The 12,281-nt window shown below is 36.9% G+C and overlaps 1 protein-coding gene across 1 annotated transcript; it reads left to right on the forward strand.

Annotated features, from left to right (window-relative positions):
* The first annotated feature begins 302 nt into the window (after positions 1-302).
* On the forward strand, positions 303-11,902 carry LOC148009758 (28 kDa inner dynein arm light chain, axonemal-like). Its single transcript, XM_087672914.1, has 8 exons — positions 303-574; positions 707-789; positions 1,624-1,705; positions 1,941-2,021; positions 2,296-2,382; positions 10,385-10,492; positions 10,704-10,751; positions 11,581-11,902. The coding sequence occupies exons 1-8, from the start codon at positions 365-367 to the stop codon at positions 11,725-11,727; spliced, it is 846 nt and encodes a 281-aa protein (XP_087529040.1). The 5' UTR covers positions 303-364; the 3' UTR covers positions 11,728-11,902.
* The last annotated feature ends 379 nt before the right edge of the window (positions 11,903-12,281 follow it).

Raw genomic sequence — 12,281 nt, forward strand, 5'->3', positions numbered from 1 at the left:
AGAAGGTCATCTTGTTTGGAGAAGAGAAGTAACAATGGCATGTATTTGGAGGGAAAGGAATGAAAGAGTCTTCGGGAGGGTTACTACTTGGAAGCAACTGGAAAAGGTGTCTTTTCACGAGGTCCTAGTTCAAGTCCTTTGGCAAGTTTTGAGTTCCTAGGTGAACTTATCAATGCCCTCACTTGAGCGGGGTCTCTTATTACTTTCACTCCAATATCTCTCGCACATTATTTTTAAAAAATGTAATTCATTTTATTTCAAGCCTTGCCACTTGGCTTTTCAAGGTGGCCCTTCCACCCGGGAGAGGCAAGAGAGGATTCGGAAGGGTTGGTGGTGACATTTGTAGGGATTTGGAAGGGTGGTTATGCAATATCGTAGAGAGAGAGAGAGAGAGAGAGAGAGAGAGAGAATGGGGGAGACGGAGGTGGAGAATAAAGGCAGGGCTGCAATGGTTGATGATGATGTTGATCGTGAGGGTGGCGATGGAAGTGCGCTGGAGCCTTGGCCATCCCTCCTCAAATACAACAATGCTTGCGCTATCACCTCCAAAGACCCCCCCAAGGACAAGAAACCCGTAAAGACTCTATCTCTCTCTCTCTCTCTGCCAATCCACCTTCCTTCACCCCACAAGTGGGGCAGAAAACAGTTTCTCGTCTTTCTTATTCTCATCTCCTGTTCTTCTTTCTGCGTTGGTGGATGCATCCAGGCCAAAAAAACAGGGCAAGCGGAGCAGACAAAGTCCGGTATTCCTCAAGCAGAGGACATCATCGATGCCCTTCTTCCTCCCAGGCAAGACAGTCTGCTTTGGGAATGCTTGTTCTCTGAGAAAGAGTTGAATACATTATATTGCACAGGTGTAATGCGTCACCCGAAAGGGTCAAGTCAGGATCAAGCTTGGTGCTTGCTTTATCCAATCAGAGTATAAACTCGGGAAAACATCAAATACTTCATTCGACACATCAGAACTTGAAATCCAGGCAAATATCCAGTTTGAGGTTCACTTTTAAGTTTGTTCCAGGCAAATAGCAAAGCTGGGGCTCAAAGGTATCCATTGAAACATATGAGACAAATGGAAATTCTGGTAGAATAACTCAGATGAATGCGTCAATTGACGTTAAGAAGACAAATGGGAGACATGGATTTATGGTTAGATAGTTGTATAGATGTCGCTTTTTGGACCTTACTTGGACAATTAAGGCGTTCAAGCTGGTGCCTAAATTTATTAAAATATAATTATATATTTTTTGACTTAGATATAAGATACCCTCTCAATAAAGATATTTCCTTCTCAAATGATGATGAAAAGGATATTTTTCTGAACCCTGGCTAGGGTCTCAACTCGTTGAGTGATTCACCTTTGATAACAAGTATCACTTATGTATTTCTCCACTCTTAAGTTGTTTCCGTCACATCGATGGATTGAGATCTGTTGTGCTCCCTCCTTTCCCGTGCCCAACCACCCACCCACCCAAGAAAGTGCACCCTTTTTTCTCGTGTAGATTCGAGTTACTATTATCAAAACCATTATATACTACGTGACAACAAAAATCTTATCTTAGAATATGCTCTTTCAAATTTTAACAACTTGATTTAGACTATCTAGTTGCAATTTTCTTTATGCAGGATATGGACGGATAAAGGTGTAAAGTATATCCAACATGTATCAAGTGCGCCTGCCACAAGACTAGATGTGGTCAATTTACAGGTTGATGAAGCAAATCATTAATTAATATTTTTATAAGCAATTTCAAACTCAAGGTGTAGAGAGAGAGAGAGAGAGAGAGAGAGAGAGAGAGAGAGAGAGGTGATGCCACTTTAAATTTTATAACACGTTAAAGTTAAGACATGGATAAACTTTTCAAAAGTTGGTACAACACCAAAAAGAGTAAGGTGTTATATTCTTTTCAAAACCTCATGTATTCTTCTCATCTCAACTACAGGAAAAATTGGATCAAGAGCTTCAACGTAGGCAAGCTCGTGAAACTGGAATTTGCCCAATCAGAGAAGAACTTTATGCTCAGGTTCTGAGATCAATTCTATGATTAGACGAACATAAACTATACAGAAAAAATAGTCTTGAAACAAATATTGTAACTAATATATTTCTGAAAGTGGAGGGAGAAGATTGTATCAGTGTGGGAGTCTATGTAATACCTTCATCACGTGCTGGTTATTGCAACATACCTTTACCATAGAATATTTTTGTACGTCACGAAAAGTTCATTAACTAGAATTTGACCTCATCATACAGGGACTTTGAAGTCTCTTCTAATCCCTCGAAGTCTATCGTTGTAGTGTTTCGATGAGCTCATAAGACAAGTAGCAGTGAATTGTGCCGAGCGAGGTTTGCTGCTACTTCGTGTACGAGATGAGCTTCGAATGGTATTATATCTTTCAATCCTGTTGTTTGAAGTGACAATACTCGTGAACGCCATTTCCAACTCTAAACTGTACAAGTTTATCAATTAACCAAAGACGAAAAAGAACTAGTTTTTACTAGGCTTGCTAATTGGTTCAAAATTCCAATGATATACCCCTATCATCATTGCTATTCTCCAAAAATAAACTCGTTTAAGTTCAGGGTGGGGATCAAAATCCCAAGCTGCGACTATCCACTGCATTTGACAAAGAATGCTCCTTAGAAGTTAGAACCAACATACGTTGACCTTACTGCGTGATTTAAAAAAAAACTAATGTACACATATATTGAAAGTATCAAATGATTACATCATCATGAGTGAAATTTTAGAAAGTAGCTTTACATACCAGCCTTGCTTAAAGCTTTTGATTACATCATCATGAGTGAAACATTTTGCATCTAGCATCATGTATGCATCCGGCAATGCTCTCGTTTGGTGCCAGTGATGCTAGGATCTCCTGAAACAGCCTAGAGTCTTGAAGACCTAGATGTGCCTGATGAGGAAGACCACTTTGATATCGTTCCATGCTTTCATAGTATCTAGTATCTGATCATTCAATCCTGCATTTTTTATCCACCTCATCACCTTGCTCAATAATGCCTTGACTTCTAGGTACTCCCAAAACAGGTGCTCCACGTATCGTTTTCTCCTCTTGCACCAGCTGACATATGTAGAGATTTTGAGTCTTTAGAAAGCCTATCTCTTGCTAAGATGATTTGAGGGGGGTTGTTGCACTTTTAGGTGCTCCTAAGCCTATTTTTGCAAGTAGAGAGCTTAGCCAAAAAACACCTCCTCTTACATCTCTCTTGACTCAGTCTTGAAAGATTGCCTTTAAATGACATGATGATTGCTAAGAAATGTTGACACAAAAGGTTCTCTTCTGTAGTTGCTAGCAAGGTTTTTTTTGTTTTTTTTAGCATAATTAGTAAGTGTGATTGAATTCTTAATAGCATTATCGGCCACATAAGAATAACTTGGTTTACATCATCCCCTAGTTTGCCAACTTTTCCCTCTAAGAGATGTTGCAATAAGAATAACATATTTGGATTACAATTCCATCCCTTGATTCAATGGATGGGAGTTTAAGGTATTGCTTGAAAACATTGGATTGTGTTCATTAATTGTATCGAAGTTTTCACTAGATAGGTTTCTTCCCCTCCTTAGATTGTTGCTATTTATGTTAAGGAGACGGGACATTTCGCCAAGGAGTGTTCGCATAATATGCTGGTGGTGAAAGATAAGGAGGGTGCTTCCAAAGAATAGGCTTCCAAGCAAGGTGGAAAATCCAAAAAGGCTATACCCCAGTATCAAATAGGAATCAATGCAAGGGTAATTAGGAGGACAAACATGACTTCGTCAAGGTTGGATAGGGTTTTGCTAAAGCACCTTCTCTTGCATAAAGGTGAGACCATGGTCATGAATCCCAACCTATGCAAGATGTCTAAAAACTCAAGAAGAATCTTGTTCTACATGATAAAGGGAAACAAAAAGTTTTCTCAACAATCTTGCTCAAAAACTATTTCTTGAGCACATTATTTATATAGCATTACATGAAGATGGCTGATACATTAATCTAAAATCAATCTTCTATGATGACCTCTCAAATAATAAAAATTCTTCCTTGAAATATAAGAGGTTTGAGCTTGCAAAAGAAGCAAGTATTGTGTTGTCATTTGTTCTTATAGTGCAAAATTGATGTAATTGGCTTGCAAGAGATAATGAGGAACTTTGAGAGAATCAAATTTCTTCCTTGAAACATAAGAGGGTTGTGTTTGTAGAAGAAGCAAATGTTGTGTTGTCCTTTGATTTGATAGTGCAAAATTGATATAATTGACTTGAAAGAGATAAAGATTGAGAAGGTTGACTTTGATATGGCCATGCTCCAGACGCTCATTAAGTCCAATGGTACTTATTGTAGTGGTAAAGGTGTTTCTATGTTGCCAATTAAGGAGGAACTCAAGTCAGGCATGCATTAGAAGGATGAGTTTGGAAATATAGTTGCAATGCAAGTTGTGACGAGATGATCACTCTGGTCTTAGTCTATGCTCTTGATGTTTTAACAAAAAGGGAAATGAAGAGGGGTCCCATTGAAAGATACCTTAGGCATCAAAATGTCTTACAATTTTGGGGATTGGAATATGATGTTAGTTGAGTGAAGACACAATTGATGGTGGATGTTTCTCTTGGGCTAGTTAACTCTCATTCATGTGGCTTTACCTTGCATAATAAACATAAGGACATGAGCTTGAGGGTAAGATCAGATAATATCTATGGTAGATGATGAATTGCTTGGGACTGTAAGCTCCAATGTTCTAAAGCATGTGTTATAATGTAATCACACCACCATGATGGCACTTTCCTATAGACTTCTACTAGTGTCAAAGGCTAGTGATGGTCCTCTTTAAGTTAAACACATCCTTCTTAAAAGGGGACTAGTTGGAAGGCACAAGAAGTTTGGATAAAATACATCTAGTGTTGGAGACCCTATATTGAAGAGCCTATTAATGAGGAATCTATTGAGACTTTGAAATCTTATGGCAAGAGAAAGGCATCAAATAAGGGGAGAATGTCAATCAAAGTTGTAGAATTTGAGGTGCAATGTTGTGTGCTCTCCATACTTCTCCTTTTGATTAGGCTCTTACAAGGAGTTGAAGATCATATTCAAGATCAAGTGGCTCTTTATCTTGAAGGTTGTAAGGCCGAATTGAGGGCTAATTGGGACCTATTGGGTGATTGTTAAACCAGTTTCTATTCTAACGTTTTGACAAGTAATCAAAAGAAGAAAATAATTCTTACAATAGAGGATTTTAATGGAGTAATTTACGAGAGTAACTGTTCAATTGTTGGGGTGCTTAGAGCTCACTCACTCAGCCTCTATAGTTTAGTAGGAGCATGTGGTTGATATTGATTATAGGAAACTACAAGCATTTCTAATGGTTCAACTAGCTTTCACCTTCTATTTGGTTAGCAAACCATGAGTGGCCCTTGCACCCTCACCTATGTTATCTCCTAGTAGAACAAGTCATTTACATAAAGCTTCATGTCTAGATGTGTCATTCCAATTAGACTTTTAAAGAATATTGGATGGTGTGGAGAGGATGCTTCTTTGCTTCTTTTCATTCTCTTGGGTAGTGTAGAAGGGATGCTTGTTTTCCTAGCTCTATCAATGGAGTCCTAGTTAAACTCATCTTAGAGAGCATTCAGAGGAAGAGATCCATGTCTAATAGAGGACTTTAATAATGTTGGATGTTGCTTATAAGGTCACAAATAAAGCATTAACCTTTAAGATCAAGCTCATCGTACCCAAGATCCCCCTTAATTAGTTTTAGTGTGATTTCATACATGGTAGGAAAATCCAAGATACCATTCTTGATCTTATCCTTGCACATCACCTTACTTTTGTTAATGGTTGAAAGTTTGCTAAATTGGTCAACATGGATCTTAATAAGGCATATGATAAAGCTTGTAATTTATTTTCGGAGCTATTAGATGGACGGATTTTGGTCAAAATGTTTGCAATACACTTTTGACTCTCCTACCAATGCATCCACTAAGGAATGCTTTAATGGATGTTGACTTGCAACTTTGCTCTTAAAAGGTATAGTAGATAGGAGTGACCACTAGCTCCTTTGCTCTTTGCTATGATGACTCTCCTGATCTATTCAAGGGTATTCATCATAGGTCCATGGAAGGATTTATTGGTTTTCTTGCCCTTCCTCTAAAAGACACCTTATTCTCTTAGATATTTGTACATAATAACTCTACGATGGTGGTGATTGAGCTTTGGTCTTTTGATTCTTTAATGCTAGCCTATAATTAGTTTGCTTAGCTCTCTTGGCTTCAATTGTAAGCACTAAGCAAACTAAATTACTATGACTTAATTGTGAGCTATTTGAGAACTACCATAGTTAGAGGGCTTCCAATTCAAGCCATAAACAATATTTAGGTACTTGGGTTGCCCTTTTGTGCTTTGGCAGTATCAATGAAGCAATGCTATGATTGAATACATGGAAAATTGTCCAATAAGGTAAGGCAAGTAAATTTGAGCTAATTGTATCTATTTTGTCTTTAGCATGTCTTCAAGGTTGCTTATAGAGGACTTAGAAAGTGTGTTTAGATGTTGTCACATGAGTAGCGATCGGAGAAAACCCTAGTCACAACCCGAAGACAAGAGAAGAAAGGGGCACCGTGGCTTGATGTTAGCCTCTAATAACCCAAACTCTAGCAATGAAAATCTTACTTAGTCTAGATATATCAAAGCTACAAAAGACAACGGTAGGTTGACACAAACTATACCATTATAACCACGTCCTAGCCACCCACAAAGGCTTCTGGATTTTCTAATTAAGAGCAATAACATGAACAAAATAGGATTGAAGGTCTTGAGTTTGGTTTTATCCACTATAGCTGAGAAAGACAAATCAGAGCAGTGCCTCTTGCAGCTCACAGAGAACATTAACACAACCAAGAAAGGAAAGATCTTCTCTTCCGCAAGCAGTACTTTCAAATCTCAATTAAAGCTTTTAACAGTAACAAATATCACAAGTGCTTCTTTAAACTATGAGTTTCCTACCAAGCATCGGGCTATCTCATAGTCGCCCTTCTCTAACATTAGTGGCCACGTTCAGAATAGACAAAATCAATCCTCACCATCGCTTGTTGAATGGTCGCTTGGCCGTTCTTGAGATCTGCTACCACAGGACTAAAATGAGACGGATTTGGCTTTAATTACTCTTATACTCTTCTAGTGGCCGCTTCATCAGTCCGAACCTACAACATTGGAATAAGTACTTGCAGCATCCCACTCGAAATATTAATGGCCTTTGTCATCCCTCGGTAAGTTGACCAACCACCCCACGATCGTCGTCAAATTTCTAGCCACCAAGCACAATGAACAGCGCGGCCACTTAGAATAGCACGGACTTGGCCTCCAAAATCAGCCTAGCAGTCTTGACATACATACAAGCGAGTTTGCACACAGATCGCCCTCTCGATTGTACTCACTGATCGACATCTCCAGAAATTGCATCACCCTCATACATTCATCATCCCATTTAAATCATGTCAGCCTCCCCTAAACTCATATTTAGATAATCATGACGATCGTGCTCCTCAACGTCTCGCCTCTACGTTCCCTTCTTCGAAACATCCCCCAAAACGGTGCCCCGAGCAATCTGTTGATTTGCTACCCAATAAACATGCAATTGAAATCTCCCAGATTCACCCAGACAAGCGCCTTCAATCTTGTTGCAATTATAATAGTGCAAGACTGTGATTAGCAATCGTTGACACACCCTCCCCAAAACTGTGCTGTAGTCACCTTTAGCCGACCCACTTCTAGAATACACAGGTTGATGTCCCCTAGGAACACGAGGCGATGTCCTCAAGACAACCAGCCCCAACACGGAGTATGAAACAGTTCCATTAACACTCCATGGAATACATTAATTATGTTTGCAAGCTAACATCACAAGCCAACTTCTCTAACATCAGGACTGTAGTCCATGCTACGATCCATCAAACAAATTGTAGAACAGGCCGAAAATCAATCTTTCTTACATCACGCTGTTGCTTATAAAACACGAGCAGTCCTCTCCTCTTGCGCTGCCCAAAAAAGCACCATATCTACATTGCTTCCCCCCGTCATACGATGGCCATCATTAAATTTATAGCCTCGGAGCCTACTCTTGTTTCTTTGCTTTTTCAAATATTTTACTTTTGTACTAAAGCTTAATAGCCTTAGCTTAATAAAAGCTAAGACATATCACATTTTTTCATGCTAATCTTTGGTTCTTTTTTAAAATAGATAAACAAAGATAACGTTTGACTCACAAATCCATGAAGCCATGGGTGCATTCTTGTGCACAATAATTCTCGTGATGCTAAAGCACACATTTTCGAGACCATCCCTTGAAAATTTTGATGGAGAACTCCTTCCCATGCCTTGGTGCTTCACTCACTCGTATAGAAAAAAGGATCCATAAACACAAGCTTACACACATACACATGATATCATCTCATTGGCTAGAGAGAGTTTCCAACTTATTTAGGGTAAATTGAGCTTATGCCAAAAATATGTGACAGATCTGGCCCTCCCCCAAGTTCGCAAACATTCATATGTGGTAGTCCACTTGGATAAATAACAAACATAGCATTACACTCATCATGATCACCTATAAAGAAGACCTCTTGAGTACGTGGATCAAACACATAGATAAAATCCTTACCATCCCATGGAAGATAATTCTGTAAGCCTGAAGAGAGCATAGAAAATTCATCTAACTCATATGCACATGAAGAATCCAAATTTCCATTCAAGTAACTAAGTTCCATAAGAATCATGTATGCATAAATTGCTTCATCAACTTGCTAACTTTGATACTTATCTTCAAGCTTCATCATATCTTTCTTGAAAATTGCAAGCCTTGTAAGAACTTGTATACATCAAAGAAAGAAATCCAAGACGATCTCCAAGTACTTTGGCATTCCAATAAGCATGTACATACCAATAAGCACAATTGCTTCCCTTAATCTAATTTCCATATAGTAGAAAAATTGATGACACTTCAAATCCAACATTGCTTTCTCAACATGTAATAATCCCATTGGCTCCATTGTGTAGCCTTCCTTGTAACCTTGGATAATGCACATTGCTTCATATATCTGACCAATATAAATACCTTGCCAAATGCTAGAAACAAGCTTCTCTCTCATTAGCATACATTGGTCCTCTTTGATAATCACATCATGTGCTACCTTTTCCAACCAAAAATAGCATGCCATCATCCTTTAGAGTAACCTTTGGTGCATACTCTAGTAGATGAGAGCCTTTACAAGGGACATCTAAGTCAAATTCTTTATCCAAACTACTATCCTTTTCCAACAAAAATATCATACCATCATTCTTCATAGTAACCTTTGCTGCATACTCTAGTAGATGAAAGCATTCGCAAGGACATCTAAGTAAAGTTCTTTATCCAAACCACCATTCATATTGTCACTCAAGTGCAAAACATGTATACACAACTTGTAAGAAGAGTTTTTGTCAAAAGTAGAGGAAAAGAGAACAAGACTTAGTGGAAATTCTTCTCCATTCACCCTGTTTTGCATATGTTCTTAACATACAACATACTTAACATCAATATCTCTAGTTTCATGCTATCCAAAAGCATATTTTCATCATAAGAAGCATCATTCAACTCCAAAGAGTGCTCCTTAAAAGGCAATCATAAGGGCCACAGGAAGGTGGAACAAAATGCCAAAATGGATTCATTTTACTTGAATTTTGTGCATAAGCCAATTTGAAACTAGTTGTTGATTGCCAAAATGGATTCATTTTACTTGAATTTTGTGCATAAGCCAATTTGAAACTAGTTGTTGATTGCATCATATAATACAATCACTAGAATATCAAAATACTAGGAATCTCAAGAAGGCCTTACATATCCATCTACAATCCAAAATAAACACATACCAAAGAGATGTACTAACTTTGAGTTCATAGGAGACAGCTATGAAATAGAATAAACATAGAAATGACATTAGTAACCATATATAATTTCCATTGTAATCTGGAACACACATCAAGAAGTGCACTCTTTCTTTATTTTATAGAAATCTTTATCTAGTTTGTAGGAAAGCATGGAAAATGTGAAACACTAGTTATAGTTAATTATCTAATGTATCAATTGAAAACAATGGCTTTGCTTGTCACTAAATTCACATTCTTTTTTTCTTACCTAAGAATACTGTTTTCAATTTTATGGAAGAGCATTTAGAACACAAAAGTGCTACATTGGAAGGTGAGATTGATATTATACTTGGTTTCTATAGAGAATTCGACATACAATGCTTTATGAAAGTAATGTACTATTAGGTATGAGGAAGGCCTTGCTATGAGAGAGTGGCATAATAATACCATTAGAGTAGAAGGTGAGGTTGACCTTACACCTTGGGCTTTATAGACAATTGCAGCATATCAAACATTGTATGAAAGTAGTGTAGCATTTGGTTTGAGGAAGGCCTTACAAGCAGAGTGTGGCAAAGCAAGCATGGAGGCTCGTATTCAACAGGTGACCTTAAACATTAACTCTTTAATTGGGAAATTACAAGAAATATAAACATGTAACAAAAGGTTTTTACTATGATAATTAGATATTTAAAACTAGATGTTTATTATGATAAATAGACAATATAAATGCAAACAAAAGTCTTTATTATGAAAATTTGGCAATCATAATAAGCATAATTACTAAGCCAAACTTCATTGATACTTTTTGATAGCTTGAGACAGAAATCAAAGAGTTGGATCGCCAAGTTGTAGAATGGAAGGTAAGCCCATGCCATCAATATCATGCCCCAAAACAAGTTTCTCTTGAATTAGTTTATGGATAAGAAAAGACAAGAAAATTTAGTGCTCACTTGGTAATAGGCACAAAGAGAAAGTATACAACGTGCATAGTATTGACTTAGCCTTTGAGTTATTAAATAATGCATTGTAGAAAGAAGGGGAAATAAGTATAAAAATATCCTTGGTTGTGACTTTATTTTATAGTAATAGATTATCCCTTTAAGAAGATATTGAAAATAAAAGCACTCTTACATGTGAGAGGATGTGTATAGAAGAATTCTTGCTATCTTCAAAAACAAATTGGTCAATGTGGTAGTAGTCTTAAACTCAGGGGAGAAGGCGGGGGTGGGGGGGAGGTAATTAAAAAATATGTAAGAATATCACGTGGGTTCAAAAGAAGGGATTTATTAAATACCAAATTTACACACTTTTTACATATAAAAATGTATCGTATAAAGGTGGTTTATTTTGAGAAAATTCACATATAAGGGTATTTTGAAATAGACCTTGAATACACTTGATATAGAGGCTTTACATATAGTGAACCCCTTAAGGTTTTAAGTACCCAAATGCCACATAGAAATGAAGGATGCTACCAACCCTACAAGATTTTGTGATGCCTCTTTAGAAAAATAGAAGCTAGTATTTTAACATTTCCTTATCCTTTGTATTCATTTTGAATCTTATATTTGCAATATTTAAATTGATTTTTATTAATTTTTGTGCATTTCATTATTTTTTCTTACATTTAATGAGGGTATAAAATTTTTCCATTAAAATTTATTGTAACTTGTCTTTATGTACATCTAGAATAAATGTGATCTTATTGAGAAGCGGGAGACTGAGAGAAAGGCATATGAAGACAAGAAGCATGCTGAAGAAATTGCTTACTATACTAAATCAAATAAGCAACTCAAGACTCAACTTGAAGCATTCTTAGCCCCTGCCAAGAAGTAGAATTTTAAAGAAGCAATATTTGCATATGAGGTCCTCCTATTCAACAATTTTGTTATGAAGCTAGTAGGTGCTACAAGATGTGATGTAAGGGTAATCAATGTATATTTTTTGCATTTAATATTAACAATTCATCAATCAAATCTTATTGTTTATTTTTTGTAAAGGTCTATAATAAAGTACCACATACTTTGAATCATTTTGGTGTTGAGCTCATTGCTTACAATTGGATACAAAATTTTGATTTAAGCCAACAAACTATATTTATGGTCCTAGGATGTCCTAGTAACACTAAGACCATAGTTGTATGGAAAGAAGGAATTTTGTTCACTCCTAAGGGATATATTAAGTCCATTCTATTTGAAAGAAACACAATTTTGTTAGGTATATTGAGGAGTTATATTAGTAGTTTGTCCTCACAATGATATTCCTTGGGGGAATTACTATATGTATATCCTCTACATCATGTGCGTTCAATGCCTATTTATAAATATCCTTATCTGTGAAATTTTTCCTGAATAAAACATAACCCTTTTCTATTTAGTCTGTTAATAACC

The sequence above is a fragment of the Lygodium microphyllum genome, chromosome 30 (assembly GCF_053477565.2).
Source record: "Lygodium microphyllum isolate KBCC chromosome 30, Lygodium_microphyllum_v1.1.10, whole genome shotgun sequence".
NCBI classification, from domain to species: domain Eukaryota; kingdom Viridiplantae; phylum Streptophyta; class Polypodiopsida; order Schizaeales; family Lygodiaceae; genus Lygodium; species Lygodium microphyllum.